The 24,319-nt window shown below is 38.9% G+C and overlaps 1 protein-coding gene across 1 annotated transcript in view; it reads right to left on the bottom strand.

The window, feature by feature from the left end:
• The window catches only part of LOC127030228 (von Willebrand factor D and EGF domain-containing protein-like), a 157,747-nt gene that overhangs the window by 111,499 nt on the left and 21,929 nt on the right, over positions 1 to 24,319 (bottom strand). The window contains exons 5-7 of the mRNA XM_050916328.1: positions 23,950 to 24,223; positions 20,818 to 21,032; positions 15,383 to 16,332 (exon numbers count right to left, since the gene is read on the bottom strand). Of these exons, the coding sequence (XP_050772285.1) occupies positions 15,383 to 16,332; positions 20,818 to 21,032; positions 23,950 to 24,223 (1,439 nt within the window). The remainder of the gene's footprint in view (positions 1 to 15,382; positions 16,333 to 20,817; positions 21,033 to 23,949; positions 24,224 to 24,319) is intronic.

Below are 24,319 nucleotides of genomic sequence, written 5' to 3'. Positions count from 1 at the left end.
GGATAGAAAGAGTTGGGAGTTAAAACAATAGATTAAGGGTGATATTGATGTTTGTCTTTTCAAATGTGTGTGTTATTACATTATCACTATAAAAATGTTAAACTAAAATTGCTATAGAAAGAAAATACTTCAAAACTAAACCAGGTTTGTTAACCCTTAAGAATCACTTACAAAACTCTTATTTAGAAGTCTGCTTTATGTGGCGGTGGAAATCTCTTGCCTTTAACATACATAAGAGTATCTCAGTAGCAAAACCTGTAAGGGTTAGTTCAAAAGTATTTTATTTTAGTTTTTCATGAGGTTTGTATGTGCTATGGTGGTGATTTGCCCAGATATGGTCCTTTTGCAGCACTGGTTTGCTCAGTATAAAAGCATCTGGGGTACATTTTTCAAAAGCACATAATTCCTGGTTTCAAAAGGGACTTTTGAAAATGTTACCTCTAGTGACAGCCAGGTCTGGGTTCCTCCTTGCTAAAAGTTGTTTATTTATATAGTATTTTAATTCTGAACACTTTGTTCTGCATCCTAGAAAAGCATCTTTCTGTAGGCATTCAGGGCCCACTTCTGCATATGAGCCCACTGAAGTGAATAAAGTTATGCTCTTAAGAGTGTGCAATATTAGGCCTTTGTATGGCTGTGTGTGTAAGCTGGAAGGAAGGAAGTAGTAGTGCTAAAAGCAATTTGCAGATAAATCTTGAAAAAAATACTTAATATCCAAATTAAAACATTATGTAAAACATTGATGTAACTGAAAAATATACCAAAGTAATAACCAAATAGTTAACAAATTCCAATATTTTTGCAATGTTTGATGTACATTTTCATATTCTGTCCACATCTGTTTTCTGAGATACTCATGTAGGCTGGGAAAAATTTATTAAGTTGAGATTTTGACCCTCAAGATAAAAGTTTCCATTTACAGACTTTACACAGCCTTGTCTGCAAAACAGAGTTATCTCAGTGCATAGGCCATACTCCTTTGGAGACACTAGGAGTATCAGCCTGAAGGAAGTAAGAATGTATTTTTAGTACATTTAAGCTATACCAAAAAACCCCGATCCCAGTGGAATGGCAGCAGCATGTTAAACAGCTGTACATGGAAAACCTGCATACCATGTTCCCAGGGTTTCAAAAATTAGTAGTGAAGGGACATGAATATGATAGGCTCAGAGGGTGTTAGCTCCTAGTACATAAACAACTCTACCTCACTTGTCATCTTTATGTGTGTTTGGAGAAAGTGTGGGAGCATTATTATACTGGCCAGTCACAGGCAATGTTCAAAAATTCACAATCAGCTAAATAAGAAAGAAAAATCATAATGGTGGAATGGAAAAGTGGAGTCAGTAACAAGAAGAGGGATTTTGGGAAAAAGAAATGAATATTTTTAAGACAAAAGGTCTGATTTTTCTCTCATGTATGCTCATTTGAAGTCAATGAAATTACATGGGTGTAAGGGATAAGAGAATCAAGTCCATTATCTTCAATTTAGAAGTTTGTGGAGAGGGATAGCTCAGTGGTTTGAGCATTGGCCTGCTAAACCCAGAGTTGTGAGTTCAATCCTTGAGGGGGCCTTTTGGGGATTGGTCCTGCTTTGAGCAAGAGGTTGGACTAGATGATCTCTTGAGGTCCCTTCCAACCCTAATAATCTATGATTCTAAGTCTTCCAAAAGAATCATGCCCATTTAAGAATTGCAGTGTTTCATCATAATAGCATGATACATTTTGGCCAATGAGGCTTAAATGGTAATCACTGTGATGTTAACTATCTCCACTATACTCAAGGATATGTCAGCATTTCTTTTAAAAGACAATTTTTGATAGATTGCTTTAACTTGTCCCGTTAAAAAATTTATTTCAACCTACACACAGGTATATATGGTGATTTCCAAAATTATCCCAAGAGAAAGTGCTTTGGTTTTAGATTTAAATTACTATAGCAAAACCAATTTCTAAAAATTGGATTCTATTGATTTATGTGAGGGATGTTTTGTGATTTTCAGATGACTATTCCCTACTAAAAGCCAGCACTGTCCTATAAAATACCCAACTCTGTTCATCAAGGGTCTAATCATAGTCCTACTGAAGTCACTAGCAGAATTCATGCTAATTTCAAAGGACCAGATCTCCCCGATTTATCTTCATTGAGTAGCACCTTACTCTGCAGGCTGTTCTACTGATTTCCATGGGGCTACTAGTAGAATAAAGTACTACCTGACACGAATGTGGATAGCAGAGTCTGGGCCAATGAGAGAGAGATGAGACTCCATGAACAGCTATTGCCTTTCTGTATGAAAATCAATGTAAATTAAATTTGAAAAATTAACTATTTTTCCATTCAGTGTTTGGTATGCAGTGTATAGCCTAATTTATGCACACAGAATTTCCATGACCCAATGCACCATAATGGCCTACTCAGAGCTGCTATGATCTATCATGTCTATAAACCACATATTAAATGTGCCAAAGAGTATGTATTTACTTGACAGACTAATGGCCCTTAAATAATTTCCACAGCCCGTCATGATCTGGAGATTAAGGACCATGGAGCTGATAGCAGTAAAAGCACCATATTTATTTCAAAGTCAATATGTTCTCATATAAAATCTCAACAGTAGATTTTTTTTAACAAATAAAATCTGAAGACGGCACCCTTCCCCTTAGGACTCAAAACACTTTCAATCTTCCCTTTTAATTTTCCCTTCTGTTTTGTTCTATAACATAAATAATGAGAACAAAATAATATTTAGGGTCAGTTTTAAATGTCATTGCCCATGATATTCCATCCTTGACTATCTTTGTACTCCATCTTTGGCCAGAGGAGTCAGAAGGGCTTAACAGATCTCATGTGCCATTTGTGCTACAAGGCCGTTAGAAGTCTTCATTCCAAAGTTTTCCACTTTGGTAGCTTCAATTAAGCCCCATAGCATTATATAATATAGATTTTGTTTTTCATTAATATTCTCTAATTACAGCTGCAGTAAAAGAACAAGATTTGGGCCAAAATCAATATGATAAAATTCAAAATGGTCAATATAACTATTTAAAAATTAACACCGTGTAACTCATGTAACTGCTATTATATGTGGCTACAGGGGACCTGTTTGGCTCTGATTCAGAGCTCTAAACATTCAGCTAGATCCCAACAGTTTCTTAGCAGAAACACTGAAATCAAGAGGCATATTCACATCTCAGTATACAAGGGTTTAAACACATGGCTCCTTCACTTTCATATGAGAATGATACATTCCTAAATATAGCAGGTTAGCATTAGCTGCTTGTCTTCCTGTAATATGTTTTAAGAAATTTATTTCTTCTTTTTCTTTGATGGCTGGAATTTTTTTTTCCAGAACTTTCCACATTTGAATTGATACTTGCAACCAGAGCTCTTTAAGTGTCGTTACCTCAGTTAAACTGATTTGTCCTTATTATTCCTCATTACCTTTTATTTTGTAATTGCTCTAGAGAGCTTTATAGAAGCTGCATATAATATCCATCTATGTGTACTTTACTGGTTATGAATTTTTTTATAGTCAATGTGGTCAATGTATAGAAATTGGAGGCGCCAACCTGATTTGTTAACCATGGTAATTGGATTCTCCATTTAATTACAGGTGGTAATGACATTTTAAGCACCTTCTACAGGTGTTGGGAGTTTTTATTAAATGTGAAGCAGCATTAAGAAAGTCTAAGCTTTTGGAGCACTGCCAAATTTCAGAGGTGCCTTTCAACTCTAAATTGCAGTTTTCATTTGAGGATTATTATAACTCTGGCCACCTGGACAGCTCCTTGTTGAAATCAACATTACATGAGGAGTAAATCTACAAGAAACATTCAGCTCTAGTGAATTCAAACATGCTTAAATGCTGAATTATTTGAAATGTGTTCTGGGTTGTGTTTTCATTCCTTAAAAATATTATATGCACACCTTATTTTCCTGTATCTTTCAGGGATATACACTTCCAATGTCAGAAACACATTGTCATGTACTAACACTAGGGGTAGGATTTTGGTGAGTGTGAGGCAAGAAATTTCATATATGCTCCTGGTATTATTCTCTTTGCTGTTATGACAATGTTAAGGCATGGATGTAAATTCTGGTTTAAGAAAGTTATACTATACTTTTGTTCTGAAGCTTCTGGGTACAGATAGGTTCAGAACAAGGACTCTCCTTCTACTTCATTATTCATATACCTTTTCCCCTTTCGTAACTTCTTCCAGAGAGTGGAATTTAAATAAGCATCACAGAGGACAATCTCCACTCCAATATTAACATACACTTTATTGTATCTTGGGTCTTGCACCTCTTAAAGCAAGCGTGAAGCAACTTTGTACTTTCTCCTACAGAAACCCCATTCCATTCTTTCCTCCTCCTTAACTTCTACACCTTTTATTTTCTGAGTGTATTGTAAATCTGAGGCTTATGCTGTTTCTCCTTGTGCAGTCACTCATGAACAAGTGTTCCTGTACAAGCTAGAATTAGGCATGCGTGACCTGCAAGTCAGTTGGTTGATACGTTTTCTATTAGCATATACATCTTTACTGGTGTGGGGGTATTTTTAGTTCTTTGCTGCCAGGAGTGTTTTCTGGTGTGAAAGCCTGACCCTACTGATGTCTTTGAGATTTTTCCATTGCAATACTCCCATTGACTTCAGCAGGGACAGGAGTTCACCCTTAGGGTATGTCTACACTACGAGATTATTCCGATTTTACAGAAACTGTTTTTTAAAAACAGATTGTATAAAGTCGAGTGCACACAGCCACACTAAGCACATTAATTCGATGGTGTGTGTCCATGTACCGAGGCTAGTGTCGATTTCCTGAGCGTTGCACTGTGGGTAGCTATCCCATAGCTATCCCATAGTTCCCGCAGTCTCCCTCGCCCATTGGAATGCTGGGTTGAGATCCCAGTGCCTGATGGGGCAAAAAACATTGCCGCTGGTGCTTCTGGGTGCAGCCTCACCCCTCCCTCTGTGAAAGCAGCAGCAGCAACCGTTTCGCGCCTTTTTTCCTGGGTGAACTGCAGATGCCATTCCACAGCAAGCCTGGATCCTGCTGAGCTCAAGACAGCAATCATGGACGTTTTAAACACCTCACGCATTCTCATGCAGTCAATGCTGAACGGGGACCTGCAAAGCCAGGCAAGGAGGTGGCGGCTATGGCAGAGCGGTGACGAGAGTGATGAGGACATGGACACAGAATTCTCTCAAACTGCGGGCCCCGGCGCATTGGAGATCCTGCTGGTAATGGGGCAGATTCTAGCCATTGAACGCCAATTTTGGGCCTGGGAAACAAGCACAGACTGGTGGGACCGCATAGTATTGCAGATGTGGGACGATTCCCAGTGGCTGCGAAACTTTCGCATGCGTAAGGGCTCTTTCATGGAACTTTGTGACTTGCTTTCCCCTGCCCTGAAGCGCCAGAATACCAAGATGAGAGCAGCCTTCACAGTTCAGAAGCGAGTGGCAATAGCCCTCTGGAAGCTTGCAATGCCAGACAGCTACCAGTCAGTTGGGAATCAATTTGGAGTGGGAAAATCTACTGTAGGGGCTACTGTGATGCAAGTAGCCAAAGCAATCACTAAGCTGCTGCTACGAAAGGTTGTGACTCTGGGAAAAGTGCAGGTCATAGTGGATGGCTTTGCTGCAATGGGATTCCTTAACTGTGGTGGGGTGATAGATGGAACCCATATACCAATCTTGGCATCGGAGCACCAGGCACCCACTACCTAAACCGCAAGGGGTACTTTTCCATGCTGCTACAAGCACTGGTGGATCACAAGGGACGTTTCACCAACATCCACGTGGGATGGCCGGGAAGGGTTCATGACACTCGCGTCTTCAGGAACTACTCTGTTTAAATGGCTGCAGCAAGGGAATTACTTCCCAGACCAGAAAATAACAGTTGGGGATGTTGAAATGCCTGTCGTTATCCTGGGGGACCCAGCCTACCCCTGGATGCCATGGCTCATGAAGCCATACACAGGCAGCCTGGACAGTAGTCAGGAACTGTTCAACTACAGGCTGAGGAAGTGCAGAATGGTGGTAGAATGTGCATTTGGCCTTTTAAAGGTGCGCTGGCGCACATTACTGACTCGCTCAGACCTCAGCCAAACCAATGTCCCCATTGTTATTGCTGCTTGCTGTATGCTCCACAATCTCTGTGAGAGTAAGGGGAAGACCTTTATGGCGGTGTGGGAGGCTGAGGTAAATCACCTGGCGGCTGATTACGCACAGCCAGACACCAGGGCAATTAGAAGAGCACACCAGGAAGTGGTGTGCATTAGAGAAGCTTTGAAAACCAGTTTCATCACTGGCCAGGGTACAGTGTGACTGTTGTGTTTGTTTCTCCTTGATGAAATCTCCCCTTTGATTGACTCCTTCCCTGTAAGCCCCCCCACCTTTGATCACAGTTTGCTTTCTAAGGAAATAAAGTCACTCTCATTTAAAAAATCATGTATTCTTTATTACTTAATGATAAAAAGAGGGGGAGAACTGACAAGGTAGCCCAGGTGGAGTTTGGGAGGAGAATAGTAGGGAAGGAAAAGGCCACTAAAAAAATTTCATAATAATGAGAGCCTTTTGGTTGGGCTGTCCACTGGGGTGGAGTGGATGGGTGCGTGGAGCCTACCCCCACGAGTTCTTACTCGTCTGGTGGGTGAGGAGGCTAAGGAACATGGTGAAGGGGGATGGTGGTTATACGGGGGCTGCAGCGGCACTCTGTGATCCTGCTGCCATTCCTGAAGCTCCACCGTACGCTGTAGCATGTCAGTTTGATCACGCAGCAGCCCCAGAGTTGCATCCTGTCACTGCTGTTCTTCCTGCCGCTACTCTCATCTTGAGCATCTCTTCTCTCATCTCGAGCGTCCCTCCTGTCCTCACGTTGGTCCCTCCTGTCCTCATGGTCACTGGCATCTTTCCTGTACTTTGCTACCACGTCCTTCTACTCATTCAGATAGGCTCTTTCATTGTGGGTCACTTCCATGATTTCTGAAAACATTTCTTCTCATGTCTTTTTTTTCCACCACCTTATCTGAGATAGCCTTCTGGACGGAGTAGGGAGGCTTGAAAAATTTGTAGCTGCATGAGGGAGGGAAAAAAAGGAGAGAAGTATTTAAAAAGATACATTTTAGAGAACAATGGTGATACTCTTTCGTGGTGAACAACACTATTCACCTTACATAGCACATGTGTTTTCACTACAAGGTTGCATTTTGCATCTTAATATTGAGTGCCTGCGGCTTTGGTATTACAGATCACAGATGCGGGTTTGGGCAGCAGAATTCGGCTTGCATGCAGCCATGGTAAGCCATTGTCTTTCATCTTCTGCAGCCTTCATCTATCCAGTGCCCTCCTTTCCCAAATAGCAAGCAAAGCCCGTTGAGTGCTGCTTCTTTCCTGTTAACATGCAGCAGCAGAAACCACCCCGTGGTTGGTATCATGGAAGATCACTGCTAAACACCCCCCTTCCCCTGCCCCCAACCGCGTGGCTGGTAGCAGGAAAGATCCCGGCTAGCCAAACGTGGAAAAGCTCAGCGCCAATCGCCCCCCTTCCCATTCCCCCCACTTGGCTACCTTCAGGGAAGGAATTCTTTTAAGCCACAGGCAAACAGCCGAGTAGGAATGGCCATCTCTGTCCCCTTACTTAAATTCCTCAGTTTCAACCAGGTTACCATGAACGATATCACTCTCCTGAGGATAACACAGCGAGATAAAGAACGGATGTTGCTTGAATGCCAGCAATCACCGGGACCATACGCAGCTAGGCTTTGTCATGCAATGATACCAGATTACTTGCTACATGCATGGTGTGGTCAAGTGTTCTACCATGGAGGACGGAATAAAGCAGCGCTGCCCAGAAACCTTCTGCAAAGGCTTTTGGAGTACCTCCAGGAGAGCTTCATGGAGATGTCCCTGGAGGATTTCCGGTCCATCCCCAGAAATGTTAACAGACTTTTTTACAGTAACTGTACTGGCCGCGAATGCATCCCAAGTCCTCAGGACAAATTAATCATTAAAAAAAGCTTGCATTTAAACCATGTCTTATATTTACAAGGTACACTCACCAGAGGTCCTTTCCATTGCTTCATTGTCTGGGATAGTTGCTTGGGAGGGCTGGGAGGGTAATTCCGTCTGGGTGAGAAAAAGCTCCCGGCTGTTGGGGAGAATGGAGTGCTGTGTGCTCTCTGCAAGCTCATCCTCCTCTTCCTCCTTATCTTCTCCATCTGCAGAATCCTCAGCCATGGCTGTGATTACCACCCCCACCTCAGAATCCATGGACAGGGGTGGAGTAGTGGTGGTGGACCCCCCTAGAATTGCATGCAGCTCAGCATAGAAGCGGCATGTTTTTGACCCTGCCCCGGACTTTCCATTTGCTTCTTTGGTTTTCTGGTAGGCTTGTCTGAGCTCCTTAACTTTCACACGAGACCCTGGTGTGGCCTCTCTGCATCATGGCCTTGGAAATTTTTTCAAATGTTTTTTCATTTTGTCTTTTGGAACAGAGTTCTGTTAGCACGGAATCCTTTCCCCATATAGCGATCAGATCCAGTACCTCCCGTGCAGTCCATGCTGGAGCTCTTTTTTGATTCTCAGGAAACTGCATTGTTACCTGTGCTGATGACCTCTGCATGGTCACCTCTGCTGGTGAGCTCTCCATGCTGGCTAAACAGGAAATGAAATTCAAAACTTCGCGGGGCTTTTCCTGTCTACCTGGCCAGTGCATCCGAGTTCAGATGGCTTTCCAGAGCGGTCACAATGGTGCACTGTGGGATACCGCCCAGAAGCCAATATCTTCGAATTGCAGCCACACCAACCCTAATCCGACATGGCAATACCGATTTCAGTGCTACTCCCCTCGTCGGAGAGGAGTACAGAAATTGGTTTTAAGAGCTCTTTATATCGATATAAAGGGCTTCGTTGTGTGGACGGGTGCAGCATAAAATTGGTTTAACGCTGCTAAATTCGGTATAAATGCGTAGTGTAGACCAGGCCTTAGTATCTTCAAAGAGGTTGAGATAAAAAGAGAGAGAGATATTCAGTTCTGAGAACTGAAGATAATATTTCAACTGCTGTTTAACAAACACAGCACTGCTGTTTAAATTGCTCCGTTCTACTGTGTGACAGTGTAGCACTCATCTCTGTGAATAGGTTTTATGCAGGCTTGGCAGAATTTAATTTTTATTTTTTAAAGAATTTTGATGGACAATGCCTATGTTTATGCATTTTTTCTATTTTTATTGATTTAAATTTTCACTGTTGCAGGAAATTGGGAGTGGGCAGACAATTATTAAATGGCAATATTAGATGATGAGATTCAAAAAGCGAAAGCTTCATAATAATTAAAACACAAATTGTTAGCCTTGTGTCAAAGTATTCAAAGTAAATAGCCTTAAATCAAACTCTAATAAGTTCTCAAGCAGCATTTCCTCATTTGGCCTATCTGTAAATTTCAGTTATTATCGATGGAAATACTTTTTCATTAGTTTGTGTATGCACAGTGAAACTCACATATAACGATATTTGCTGATAAAAATCAGATTCTTCCAAGCCTAGTTTTATGTTGAAACACAATCTTCTCTTAACACTTTTGTCCATTAAATGTTAAAAAAAAAAAAAAAAAAAAAGCCCTATGTCAATGCAATGTTAAGCAAGTAGAGTTAAATCATAAAGTCAGTGACTGTAAAAGTTAAGGTTCAAACAGCAACATTAACTTTGGCACATTTATACTAAACACATTACTTTCATAGCTTCATAGATTGCAAGGCCAGAAGGGACCACAATGATCATTTAGTCTGTCCTCCTGTATAACACAGGCCACAGAACTTTCCCAAAACAAATTCTAGACCATCTCTTTCAGAACAAACATCCAATCATGATTTTAAAATTGTCAGTAACGGAGAATCTACCAAAACTCTTGGTAAATTGTTCCAATGGTTAATTACTCTAACCATTAAAAATTTGCTCCTTATTTCCAGTCTGAACATGTCTATCTTCAGCTTTCAGCCATTGGATTGCTTTATAACTTTCTCATCTAGACTGAAGAGTCCATTATCAAATATTTGTTGCCTATGTAGGTTCTTATAGACTGTAATCAATTCACCCCTTAACCTTCTCTTTGTTCAGCTACATAGATTGAGTTCCTTACATCTATCGCTATAAGGCAGGGTTTCTAATCCTTTTAATCTTTGTGGCTTTTTTATGAACGTTCTCCAATTTATCAGCATCCTTCTTGAATGAGACCAGAACTGGACACAATATTTCAGCAGCAGTCGTACCAGTGCCACGTACAGAGGTAAAATAATGTCTATCCTCCTATTCAAGATTCCCCTGTTTGCATCTAAGGGTATGTCTACACTATAAAATTAGGTCGATATTTTAGAAGTCGATTTTTAGAAATCGATTTTATACAGTTTATTGCGTATGTCCACACTAAACACTATCTTTATGCAAAACTTCAAACTACAGTATTAGCCATTTCTCTGTAGTCTGATTCAGCACTTGCGAAAACATATATTCCTTCTACTTATCTCATAATTGAAAATGCCCAAAGGACTTTGTCAACATGTTCTTTAAATCACTTTTGGGAAGAGACCAAATATAGACATTCAAAACCCCAAAGGTTAATGGTTCTGAAAATTGTGTGTTTGAAAACAGACAGGAATTCTGTGAACTGCTTCACAAGCTGTGCTACGTGACCAATTCCAGTTGCCTGCTATAACTAGAGTTATGTTTAAGGAAGAACTGACTGAGAAATATTTTCTATTTCTGTGAAAACTTAAATGAAAATAAGAATTTTCATTTTTGCCAAAATGTTTCTTCAAAAATAGTCACTGAGAAACTGAAAATGTCTCTTTTCTTCAACAACAACAACAACAACAAAAACAACAACAAAAATGTTGGCTGAAAACCTACATTTTTCAGGCTTTAAATTTTTTTTTTTTTTGCTTTTGGTGGTCCCAGACTGCACATCTTCAACACTTAACATTTTATATCTATATTTGGTTTTCGACAATCAAAATCTAAAAAAATGGAGAGTTTCAGTTTTTCAATGAAAATAAAAAATGAATGGAAAATGATAATTGCTCATGGAAATTTCCATTTTGACAAAAAAAGAAGTTTCAAATGAAAAATTTCAATTAGCTTTAGTTTCAGGTTGTAAGAATAGCTAGGAGCACAGAGAGTGCTGCCAGCCAGTGGTAAACAGATTTTTAAATATGAAACAGTTCTTCGTTCAGTCATGTTTGTGTCCCTACAAATACAGTATTTGTAAATATTCAAGCAAAAAAGATTTTTGTTCATATTCATGTTTAGGAAATGACAATTCTTCATATGAATACCAGTATTCAGGCATTAAAACCCTCCAGAAAGGCTTCACAGGGGCCTAGGGATTGTCTATATGAATCAGATTGCATGAGTAGGGTCTAAAATCAATCTGTTGGCAAGCAATTCACAAATTAAAAAAAATGCTAAATTTCTCAGATATGTTATTTGCAATTAATAGTTTGACCACACCTAGTAAGACTGTGTTGTGTAGCTGTTTGTTTTAAACATTTTTCTGTTGATGTGAGTAGCTATTAGATGTTTATGGATTGGGTATATCAGTATTTTGTGGGCTACTGTTGTTTTAAGACCAAAGAGACTGCTTGCTTTTTCTGAGAAGGCAGCATGTATAATCTCACTGGTATTGTGGAAAATGGAAAAAGCAAATGTTAAAGGTTCCCCAGGTCAGCTGCATCTGCTTGTTTTTGTTTGTTAGGGATTTTTCTTTTTTCAAAATGTGCAGTAGTGACTCACTTTGGCAATATTTATTCCTTTTTAGTTTGATTCTCCCCCATTTTTGTGTCTTTTCTTTGCCTTCTCTAGCTTGTGTAACTATAAAGCACTCCAGGATGGATGACTGCAATAAAATGTTTTAGACAATTTCTTGTATAAAAGTATCAAAAGGGGTAGCTGTGTTAGTCTGTATCCACAAAAACAACAAGGAGTCCAGTAGGACTCTTTGTTCTTTTTGTATAAAAGTAGTACTTTGCACTTCTATAGTTGCTTTTGTCCATGGATTTCAAAGCACTTTATAAATGTTAATTACATAAAAAAATGATCCTGGCTTTTAGTTGCAGCTGAGAAATGTACAGTGGAGGAGGTTACAGAAGGAAACACTATTTACTATATTAAAGAACAGAATGATCAGATACATAGATGAACATGATTTGTTGAGGGAGGGGTCAACATGGCTGGTGTAAAGGGAAATCATGTCTCACCAATCTATTAGAATTCTTAGAGGGGGCAATAAATTTGTGGAGTAGCATGATCCAGTGGATATAGTGTATTTGGACTTTCAGAAGGCATTTGACAAGGACCTTCACCAAAGGCTCTTAAACAAAGTAAGCAGTCACAGGATAAGAAGGAAGGTCCTCTCATGGGTGAGTAAGACAGGGAACATTTATGGTAGGAATAAATGATCAGTTTTCAGAATGGAGAGAGGTCAATAGTGCATTACCTCAGGGATCTGAGAGTCCTCCAGGGGTGTATGCTGTTCAGCATACTTACGAACGATCTGGAAAAAGGGGTAAACAGTGAGGTGGCAAGTTTGCAGATGATACAAAATTACTCAAGATAGTTAAATCCAAAGCTGACTCTGAAAAGTTACAAAGGGGTCTCAGAAACTGGGTTAGTGGGCAAGAAAATTGCAGATAAAATTCAATGTTTATAAAGGTAAAGTAATGCACATTGGAAAACATAACCCCAACTATCCACACACAATGATGGGATCTAAATTAGCTGTTACCGCTCAAGAAAGAGATCTTGCAGTCATTGTGAATAGTTCTCTGAAAATATCTGCTTAATGTGCAGCAGCAGTCAAAAGCTATCAATGTTAGGAACCATTAGGAAATGGATAGACAATAAGACAGAAAACATGATAGTGCCACTATATAAATCCATGGTATGCCCATACCTTGAATACTGTGTACAATTCTGGTAGCTTTATCTCAAAAAAACATGTACACCTCAACCCCAATATAATGCTGTGCTCAGGAGCCAAAAAATTTTACCACGTTATAGGTGAAACCGCGTTATATCGAACTTGCTTTGATCCGCCGGAGTGTGCAGCTCCACCCCCCTGGAGCACTGCTTTACCCCATTATATCTGAATTCATGTTATATCGGACCGTGTTATATCAGGGCAGAGGTGTATTAGATTTGGAAAAAGTACAGAGAAGGACAACAAAAATGATTAGGGGTATGGAACAACTTCCATATGAGGAGAGATTAAAAAACCTGGCACTCTTCAGCTTGGAAACCAGATGACTAAAGGGGGATATAATCGGTGTCTATAAAATCATGAGTGGTGTGGGGAAAGTGAATAAGGAAGTATTATTTACTCCTTCACATAACACAAGAACCAGTGGTCACCCAATGAGATTGATAGGCAGCAGGTTTAAAACAAATAAAAAGAAGTACTTCACACAACACATAGTAAAGCTGTGGAACCTATTGCTAGAGGATGTTGTCATGGTCAAAACTATAACTGGGTTCAAAAAAGAATTAGATAAGTACAACGGAGTACAATTAGATGAGTGCAAGAGGCATGTGATGGAAGAAACAGGCCTTCTGGAAGATAAAAGGGTAGCCTGTGGTCATTCAGGGAGCAACTTCAGGGAATGCAGACCTCTATTTAAGAAAAGCTAGTGAAGAGCCAATGAGGAGGCCTAGATAGAGAAACTGAACTTCTAGGTGGAAGATCTGGGGGAGAACCTGCAGGGAGGAGGAGGAGGAGCATGCCTCTGCAGGAACAGGACTATGAATCCTGCATCAAGGGTGTGGGGCAGCTAGGAAGGCTAGATGGAAAATTTGTAGTATTTTCAACTTATTATAGTATAAACCAAAGTCCCCAAAGGGAGGAGTTATTGAGAAAACACCCACTGGAGTTTGATTGAGCCACAAATCAGATAGTAAACACATAGGGATGTCTATCAGTTTGTGTTTGCAGCAATTGATGTGCATTCTTGTTTTCAATTTCTGATATTCTGTGCTGTCTCAGGCTCTTTCCTCTAGTCTGTTGCTTGTTAGCAGTCACTGCAAAATTGCCAAATAAATCCACATATTACCATTACCACCATTTATTACTTGATGGGAAGCATTGCTAACTCAAAAACCAGAAGGGACTTCTAAAAATCTCCCTCTCTCGCTCATGAATTTTATCCATAGGAAAAAATCTGTTCAGAACAATTTCCCCAAATAGATTAAAGCTGGGCAAAATAGAAAAAGACATGAAACGTTTGGTCAGGAAAACTTTGCAAAATCCAGCAAATAAATTATGTCCCAAACATAAAAATTTATTAATATTGTATCAACTGGATAAATAACTGAAAAAACCCTCTGTTTAAACAAGCAAAAGGTTTTCAGTAAACTACTCTGTAAATATTATTAGCCCGGCATTACCACAAACAAAACAAAGTTTTCATGTTTGTATTACATTAAGTCAAAACACTTAAGCACCTTGTTTAACTTGAAGCACGTGAGTCTTCTCTCCTTATTCATAAATGTACTTATGTGTTTAAATCTTGCATTCCTAAGTTTAAGTATGTGCTTGAGCAAACTGCTGAATTGCCGCTTAAATTTCCAACTTATACCTCTATCTTGCAATCATTTATGCATGTGCGTATCTTTAAGCACTGTAAGTAGTCACATGGGCACTATTCCTCATTTACACTGAGAGGCCTGAGGTTAAATGAGAATCGAACCCATAAACTTCAGTGGGCTACTTATATGTCTAAATCTATGGGCATAAGTGTTTGTATAATCAGGACCTTTGGGCCAAATTATGTCCACAGAAGCATGTTAACACCAAGCAACATCTATATAAACCCTGTGAACATATCTGAGGTTAAAATTGATCCCATAGCTAGTTATATGGTCATTTAACTTTGAAAACATTTCTTATTCCTCTAGCTGCTTTAGACTACTATCATATTTGAAATTCATTTACAAATTTTATTTTCTGATGGTAAAGAAGACAGATCCATCTATGCAGAGCTAGCATGTGTATCGACCACCGTGTTAGCAGGACCCTCATTTTTGGCAGCAGTGTGTTTGTCAGTGTGCAGGTGACACATCAGAAGTAAAGAAAATTGCTTCTGTAAAACCAATTTGTTAAGGGGCTTTGAAAATCCATTTTTAAAACATTACTGAGGTGAAAAAGCAAAAGACCAGTCAACCATATATTTTGTTCAGCTTTTCAAGGTCAAAAGCGCTGATTACTAATTCATCAAATAACTTACTGGCAAAGCTGTTTGAAGAGCAAACAACTCTGTGCAGATGTTTCACCTAATCACTCTAATACCACAAGAAGATGGGGAGAATAGGAACAAACAGAATGTTTTACTCACTCTTGGCAATGCTACAGTCATAGGAACTGTGGTCTTCAAAGCACTGGCACCCCCATTCTGTGCACTGTCCGTTGCCATTACAGAAATTGGGACACCTGAGAGCTATGAGTATTTCCTCGTGAGTGGCAAGTAGCCCATTTGCTGCATGAAACAGCTGAGTTCTATTTTCTTGCACTTTTCTTTCACACTCATTTTCCAAAAATGCTATCATTGCACCTTCCCACGCCAGGTCATCCTTGAGTTGCAGATCTAACAGGCACATATCAATTGCCTCATCCAGCTGTCTCCCAAGGATGTCTTTACAGATGGAGCCAATAGTAGAATTAGCAAGAACCTGCTGACAGATCTCCAAGGCTTTGGTTGAGGTTAGGCCACCTTGAGTAGGCCATATTGACTGAATTTTGGACCGAATCCCTTCAAAGTAATCCTCTGGGAAAAAATATGCAAAGCTTTCCAAGTCCTTTTGACTCTCGTTTTGAAATGGGTAAAAAGGTAAGTATTCATAATAGACTTCTTGCCTTTTTGCTCTATCCAGCGCTTCTGACTTAGTGGAGTTAATAAAACCATTGTTTTTTTGATTTTTCAAGGAAACTTTTTTTGAGTATTGTTTTAAGCTGTCATCACGGCTATCTCGCTTTTTGACTGATTTAGGCAGATATCTTTGATCAAATGCTTTGGCCAACATTTTCCCATCACTTCTTAAAGTAGATTCTGTTTCTAAGCGAGTGACATATTCTGATGTAACATCTAGATATGGGATTGCAGAAGTATAATCCACATTATCATAATGGCAGCCCAAAGATTGTGGGAAAGAACTCTGAAAGACATTTTGTGTATTTACAGAGTGCAGAGATAGAGTGTGCTCCTTCTGACATCTGCAGTATTTTTTCCTTTTCTCCCCTTCAGAGATTGGTGGAGTCTTGTCAAATAAACTCATCCCTGGAGGTATTCTGATTAAAAAAAAAATAGAGATTAGGGGAAAAAAATAAACAGCTTTCAACAAACTGGTCCATAGCATTAAATTAACTTTCTTTTCTGAAATCTGGGTCCCAATCCAGCAAAACATTTCAGTGTGTTCTTTACTTTAAGCGTATGAATAGTTTCACTGGTTTTACAGCCACCTTTACACGACCCTTCCTGAATTGCGCTATGCAGTCCATGAATGGCAATGAGGCTATTTGCTATCATGTGCTTAAGTGCTTTGCTGGATCAGTGCCTACTTGCATGACTTCAATTTACAGAATTATTTTAAAGGACACATTTTTCAGAAAATGCATATTATCCTTTTTTTTTTTTACATAAGGTGTCTGATACATTCCTGATATAACTCAACTGAAGCCAGGGGAATTACACTGAGGATGAATATAACTCAAAAAGTTCATTTTAAACTCTTGTATTAATTTAGCACTCCCTGCTCTAATTATTAAACAACATCTTCTCTCTCTTCTGATTTAGTTCATTCATATTTTTGCCTTTTAAAAATGTTATTCATTTCAAAAACATTTGTGTAATATGCTTCATTTCATTATTATAATGTAAGGGAACTTCTTTTATTTGAATTTTCCTGTCACTGACACACACAACTGTATCTTATTGATCGCTGAGATGTGGCATCACATAAGCCAAGACTAATTACATTCCTTTCTTAATTTAGTCCGGCAGTAATGATGGGGTTATTTCTAGAGAGTTTCAGTTTGAACAAGCAACCATAATTAAAGTTTGGCTGGAAGTCTCATGAGAACAGAATTTCTTCTGATGTTATTTATATAGCATCAGGAGAGTTCTTGGACCTTTATAATCATGTAAGATACAGTTCCTGCCCTAATCTTTTGTCGTACTTTAAATACAAGAGAAACAAAATTTCTTGAAGTATTTTGGTAATTCTGCTTCCCGACCCAGGCTAAACCTAGAAATTCAGGAAAATGAAAAAGAGTGCACCCAAATTTTGGACCCTCAGAAGGGGTCTGGTACTACTGTGGGGGCAGAGTTAACTTATCCAGTTCATCCACTGAAAGCAGTACATACAATAGAATGATTGTAGACACTAATGCAATACTGAAATGTTTACGAAGTTATCAGAGTGACAGAGGAAAAGGGAACCATTACTGGGCTATTCAAGAAGTTCCCTGCTAGGTATGATATATGAGTTTGGCATTCTATTAAATATTTTGCAAAATGAGCAGATACAACAGAACACAATTTGATTGGAGATTTTCATAATCCTAGAATTTTTCAAATTAATGACACTGAGCTAGATATTGAGTTACTGCTGTGACTGAACTGGTAAATAGAACAGCCATTGTGCACTCAACATTAGCTTTCATACAGTCTAAGACAATAGGATGTGTTTTCTTGAGAGAGGGAATGTTGAAATTACTTATTGTTCTTTTTGAAAAGGGCAATGGGAGCTTTAATTTCCAACTGGATGCATGCCAGACACCTTCCCTAATGCTTCATGGTAGCATCATCCACAAGTGAGTCTGGCTAAGAGGAAAGAGTCCTATTATCAGCTGCATTGTAAAGACACCTAAACTAACTAATGCAGCAGAATTTTAGAGGTCCTCACAGAAACCTTACACTCAAACGCAATTATTTCTAGAGCTAAACGAAAAATGGAATTTTCATCCAGTAGGAAATTCTGATATGTTGACATTTGATTTCATCCTGATTCAGGATGGAATGTTGAACTATTGAAACTTTAATGCAAATTAAAAGTTCAATAATTTTGATTCAGATATGTCAAAATGTTCCATTTCAACCTTTTCAATCAAAACAAAATGTCCTGATTTTCCCAAATCAAAACATTTTAATTTGGTTTGTCAATAGGAAATAAACAGTTTTGTTTCTGTTTGAGTCTACATTATTCTCTGCATCCACCTGATCCACTGCAGTGCCTCATGGAAGTTGTAATTTGAGTGTCTCATGTCTCATTCCCCAGTATGGGCAAGACTACATCTCTAACGATATATCATCGTCTCTCCCTCTGGCTGAAAGCCTGCAGAGCCTCATGGGAGTCCTATGACCATGGTTCACTATGGGAGATGGAGACTGACCCATAGGAGAGAAAGGAGGCATGAAACACCGAACTATGACTTCCATGCACAGAATATCCAACAGATGCAGAGATTAATGTCAAATCAAAACTCAATGAAATGTTTCAATTTGGGTTTACCTGAAATGAAACTAAATATTTCATTACAATTTTCCTCATGGAAAATTGAAAAGTTTAGGCACAACTCAGCATTGTAACAGAAACATTATTCAGTGTTACTTTTGAAGATAAAAGGAAAAGAGCATGTTGGCTGCTCTCCCATCAGGAGCTGCTATGGGGCTTGCATGCTATAGAACTTCTATTCCTTTTTGGTAAGAACACTATTTTAAAGACTTGGAGGGTTAAATGCAATTTTATGTGTAAAGTTGCCATTTGGAAAAGATGCTGTTTAAAGAGCTCTGTGCCATCCTGAGCCCTGCAGCTTTTTTAGAGATGTCAGCCAGGCAGAGAACTGAATTGCCAGATGGTGAATGCTCCAACTAGCTTCAGGTGCTGGAGAGTCCTAAAGTCTAAAATTCTAATTTGTTCTCTAAAATTAAATTAAAAACAGCAGCAGGGAAATCAGCATACAGGATTTACTCCCTATTTTGCCATTTTTTCTGTGGGTGTATTATAAGGCCTGATCCAATGTTCTTTAAAGATAAGGTGAGTTTTTCCATTGAGTCCATTTGGTTTTGGATTATGGCCTTGATTCTTAGAGTCCTTATTTTTATTTACTTAGGGTCTACAGCAAAAGTTAAATTTGTCATCAATCCCTCTCCCCCAAAAGGAGCAGCACCTGCCTTTCCTGAGTGCAGCAAGGTCTTGTCCTAGTCCCTGACAAGTGCTGGAAAATTCTTCTCCATTCCTAGTGGTCAAAGAACATAAAGTTCCCCCTAAATACTGCATCTTCCATTGGCTGCTAGTCCCCACACAGAGCTACTACAAATTCTCCAGTTGCTCTCTTAGTTGTAGAATAGCTTACCCATCTCTTGCCAGCCTGTTGCCATTTTGGTCTGAGGAATGGGTTGGCATCCAGTAACAAGGACTAGTGGTTCATGTTGGAGCTACAACCCAAGAGAGAGAGACAAGTTCCCACAAGAAAGGAGGAAATCTGGGAATGGATCCTGCCAGGAGTCCCAGATTTCCCCTTCTTGTAGTCAGAAAACCATCCTTCTTTCCACCTAAGTAACCCCCGAGTAGCCACATCTACATCTAGGAAATGGTTAAGTCCCCAAAAGATTAAACCCATGGGATTTAGCCACTATTCTATGGATTAATATAAAGGAAACTGAGTGCCTTTAACTTTGAGTCTTGTATGTGCTGCTCACAACTACAGCTCAAAATACAATTCAACTAAATTAGGATGATTAATGGCTTCAGCTGATTTTATGTAAGTTGAATACAGTTTAATTGTGTGTTCTTTTCCTAAAATTCAATAGCTCTGAAGTCTTTTTTAGTTACAACAGAGATGAGTCCTGGATGCACTGACAGGATGCAGAATCAGGATTAGTAAGACTAGGGTTCAGATCTGAGGCAGAAATAAACATTAGGGTTTGGGTTCAGATTCAACTGCACCAAATTCCATGAACTGTTCTTCCAGTCCCAAAAGGTGGAAATCTCATGTCATCAGCTGATGCTGCAATATTTCTCATGGTGGGCACCTCAAAAGAACAGAGGTCATCATCATATTTTTATTTTGGACCAAATTTTGTAATAGTGGTTGTCCTGAAAACAGTTAATGACCAGCCAATCGAGCACTGCAGAATAGTTCCATTCTGGTGTTTGAAACAACCTGGACCCAGAACTATAAGGCTATGTTTGGATTCAGGAATTAAAATATGGGGCAATAGAGGTTCCTGATATGGAAAGGGATGAGAATCCATGTTCCAGACTCTCTCTCTTAGAAAGCAAGAGTTTTAGATGTCCCATTGTCTTTAACTGAATAGATATTAAGTTTCAGCATGCTACATTTATTGCCACTCTTTGACAAAATGTAATATTTAATTGTATAGTCGCATGTTGTAATTAGTTTTCAGGAATAAAAGAGCAAGGGAAATACCAAATACTTAATTAATCCCTATTGTCACTTATCTACATTTTTCACAGTGAGTGAGAACTGCATTTTTTTAATGGCTGAGTGGGATCTTAACACAGCTGTTAACATGATATCTCTTGTGAATACAAAACTTCTCTCGTAAAAGAGCTTCTTATGTGTAGTGTACAGATGGAAAAATAAGTTTTTTGTTGTGTTTGTGGTGATAATGGACCTCTAGCCCTCCTTTGATTAGGCAGAGCTCTTTTTCAGGTTATTAAAAGACCATGTAATGAAGTAAACGTATAGACACCCCTTTAAATGATGTTACAGTATGACTTTCAGGTTTGGAATCCTTTAGCCCTGTACCTCCAGTCTTCTATGAAGTCTTCCTCAGGCATGTTACTCTGGTGTGATAGTAAAGGACTTCCGCTGGTGTTATGGAAGTCATTATGACTGTTCCCATCAAAGATGCCACACAAACCTCTGGTGCTGTTAAAATCGATGCTTGGTGCCCTGACTGTCAAACTCATTCCCCACTCACTTACATCAGCTCGAACAAATGCTCCTGAAGGGAAGATGATCTGAAGAGGCAGAGAAACCCAGTGAATTGAATCCATTAGCAAGATTCTTCTGTAATAAAAAAGTGTGTCTTTCCCCCAAAAAAAAACACAAAGCAAGAAGTTGGCTATGCTGTTGGTAATTTAATACCACTTAGACACACTGTAAACATTTATTTTACAATGATGCTTTCGGTTTTATTTACAATGATGCCTTCAGAGTTTTTGGTACTAATATCTGATAGCATCATACAAATATAAACCCACACAAGTGCCTTCCTTTTTTAAATTACATTAACTGATATTTACCGATTGGTAAGTTACCAGCTAATTTGTGAAGCTGTCACCATCAGACCACCCCTGTGTTTTTGCCTGGGAAATATTCTTCTCTTAAATTGCTAAATCTGGAAAATAGTTTTCTTCCCTTTGAAAAACAGTTGAATTTTCCAAAACTAGTTTACACAGAAAACGATTATTTTAAACTAGATAATTTTCTCATTAAAGAACCTTTTAAGTGTGGGGTGGGGGGGAAATCTTGAGGGTTCAGACAAATAAATGGCTACTTTATTTGTTTTCCTGTGCTGGAAACCTGGATTTAAATTTGGACTTTGATCACAAAAATAAGTAAGCTTGATGAATTTAACTTACAGCTGTAGTTTCAGGAGTGACACTGCTTTTTTTGAGGGGAGGGGCTCAGTTTTGGGTTGCTCAGTTTGAGACACCATGGGCCTGTTTTTTCAGACGTGCTGAGAACTTGTAACTCCCACTGATTTCAGTTGGAGTTGTGGTTGCTTAGTACTTCTGAAACTCAATTCACTTCAAGCTGGGCACCCAAAATCAGTACCCACTGTTGAAAATGTTGACCTTAGCCCCTTAGAAATTTGTCCACATCACACAACCAGCACACAATTTGGCTCATTTTTCTCCCCTTGAAATCAATGGCAGAACTTCCACTGACTTCAGCGACACAGGAGTAGGAGCTTCCAGAGCATAGCATGAGGTATTGCACATCAAGGCTAATGCAAGCTACAGAATAGCGTGAGGGTGTCTGCAGAGTGCCCATGCAATAGGCTCATTTCTGTTTGGATGAGTCATGAAATTAGTAAGGAAAGCAGAATGTAGCCTGATATTAGTTTCTTGCTTTCCTAGACTAGAAATTAAAAAAGCAAGTATATTTTAAGGAGCAAATTTCTGTAGTATTTCACAACTGAATAGTGAAATGATTCACTATACTTGAATCTTGCTTATAAATTCGTATTGCCTTAATTTTTTATTTAATTTGTAGGCCAGGACAGCTGCTAGTTGAAACAGAGCTATACAGTACTCAGGTACCTTTTTTAAACTAACATAGAGCTGTGTGAGTAACTGATTTTTTGGTGTTTGCTGGGCAGTCAAAAAAAAAAAAACAAACCTTCTTTCAGGTCAGTCTAAAATGATTTTTTAACTTTTTTCTTTCTACCAACCAAAAAGTAAAAATAAAGAAATATAATATTTTAGGTTGAATAAAACATTTTGTTTGAGGATAAATTAAATGTTTCATTTTTAAGATTTTCAAAACAATTTTAATGAAGCTGAAGTAAAGTTTGAAATGCAGGGTCATTTCAAATGATAACACTTCATTTTGAACATATTGAAACAAAACATTTTGAGTTGTTCAGATTTTTTTTTGGACTGAAACAATTTGACGAATTTGACATGAGTCTGTGAAATGTTTTGGTTGACCCAAATCTGCATTTTTTTGGTGGCAAAAAGTTTTGGCTGAAAATTTTTGCCATGTTCAACTAACATGTGCCAACTGCCTTCCAATTACACACTTTCCTCCAAAAAGGAGTTTGTGTTTAAAACCTCTGCTATCAAGACACTATCTGCTATTTCAATGTTCTGCACTGTTTGGACTAGATCTTCCCCTCAGTCATGTCCCATGGAAACTCAGTTGGATATAAACCCCAGTGGAATCAGTGGGGTTTACATGAAGTTAAATTAGGACAAAATGTGGCTTTATAACTCCAAATTCAAAGAAAGTGATTAACTTTGTGAATATATTTTGAATATTGCTAGTAAAGATTATTCTAGTAATAAAACTATAATTATATTGTATTCAGTTGTAATGTGAAATGAAAGCTATTTTTCTGCTTTTGCTCCCTTTCTGCAATTAAGAAACTTTAAATAACTATGTTATCAAAGCCTATTCCAAGGGAGAAGACGACGAAAGCCAAAGCTCAGAACCCTCACTCTAACATTGTTTTGGCTCCTTATGGCCCCTTTCTTACCCAGAATATTTTCTAGTAAAAAATCTTGATGTTGAAATTTTAGGACAAAATTCTCAGCTTGGATCTCTCTAGTGCAGTCTGCATTTGTTCATTCAGTGATTTCAGGGAACACCTTCTCGACTAGAGACTTCCGTGTGGATGAGAGATACAAAGTGCAGACTGGAAAGCACAGTAGTGCTGTCTAGGTAAATAATTTGTGTGATCTCTCATCTTACACTGAGATCACAATTTTTTCAGGGTCGTCTCCTTGTTATGTAATTGTACAGTGCCTGGCACAGTGGGTGCCCATGGGACTGTAGATCCTACCATAATACAAACAACAAATAATATTCATATCACTCTTGGCTATGTCTCTGAGTAACACCCATCCACTCTTGTTAGTTTCATATTTTGTTTTATGTTTGATCATTACCTCTTAGGTTCACTCCCTTTGGGGCACCTGGCATTGGCCACTGTCAGTAGACAGGATGCTGGGCTGGATGGACCTTTGGTCTGACCCAGTATGACCATTCTTATGTTTTTATGTTTGGTTAAATTAACACATTAGCCAGCACTTTCCTTCAGTCTAGTTTTCTCGGCTACGGGTGTATGTGTAGTGGTTCCTTAATTCAGAAATATATAGTTAAAGTCAAAGCAACTTTCAAAAAAAAGAAACCGAAAGGTTGACCTACGGTAATTTTTTTCCCTCCATAGGAATTCACGATTTTGACACGTCGAGGTGATGTGCCAATGCTTTTAATAGACAGCTGAAGTCTGGTTTCCTGAAACTGACCATTACACATGTCTAGCAGGACGATGTCATTACCCTCCCATGCAGCTACACCGCAGTTGCAGGCAACAGCATACTGGTGGCTTTCACAGTCCCACTGTCGTACATGTACCTCAAACACACGGGCCAGGATCTTGCACAAAAGAAAGGTTCCAATTTTATAATTATCATAACGCCTAAACAACAAACAAACAAAAACAGGATTTTCAAACCGAAGGTGTACACCTATCATGACTGTGTGTTTGTACTCCAACAGCTACACTTTTTAATTA

This window comes from Gopherus flavomarginatus, chromosome 10 (genome assembly GCF_025201925.1).
Source record: "Gopherus flavomarginatus isolate rGopFla2 chromosome 10, rGopFla2.mat.asm, whole genome shotgun sequence".
NCBI classification, from domain to species: domain Eukaryota; kingdom Metazoa; phylum Chordata; order Testudines; family Testudinidae; genus Gopherus; species Gopherus flavomarginatus.
Note: the sequence above shows the minus strand (reverse complement) of the source record. Positions and strands in the feature narration are given on the sequence as shown.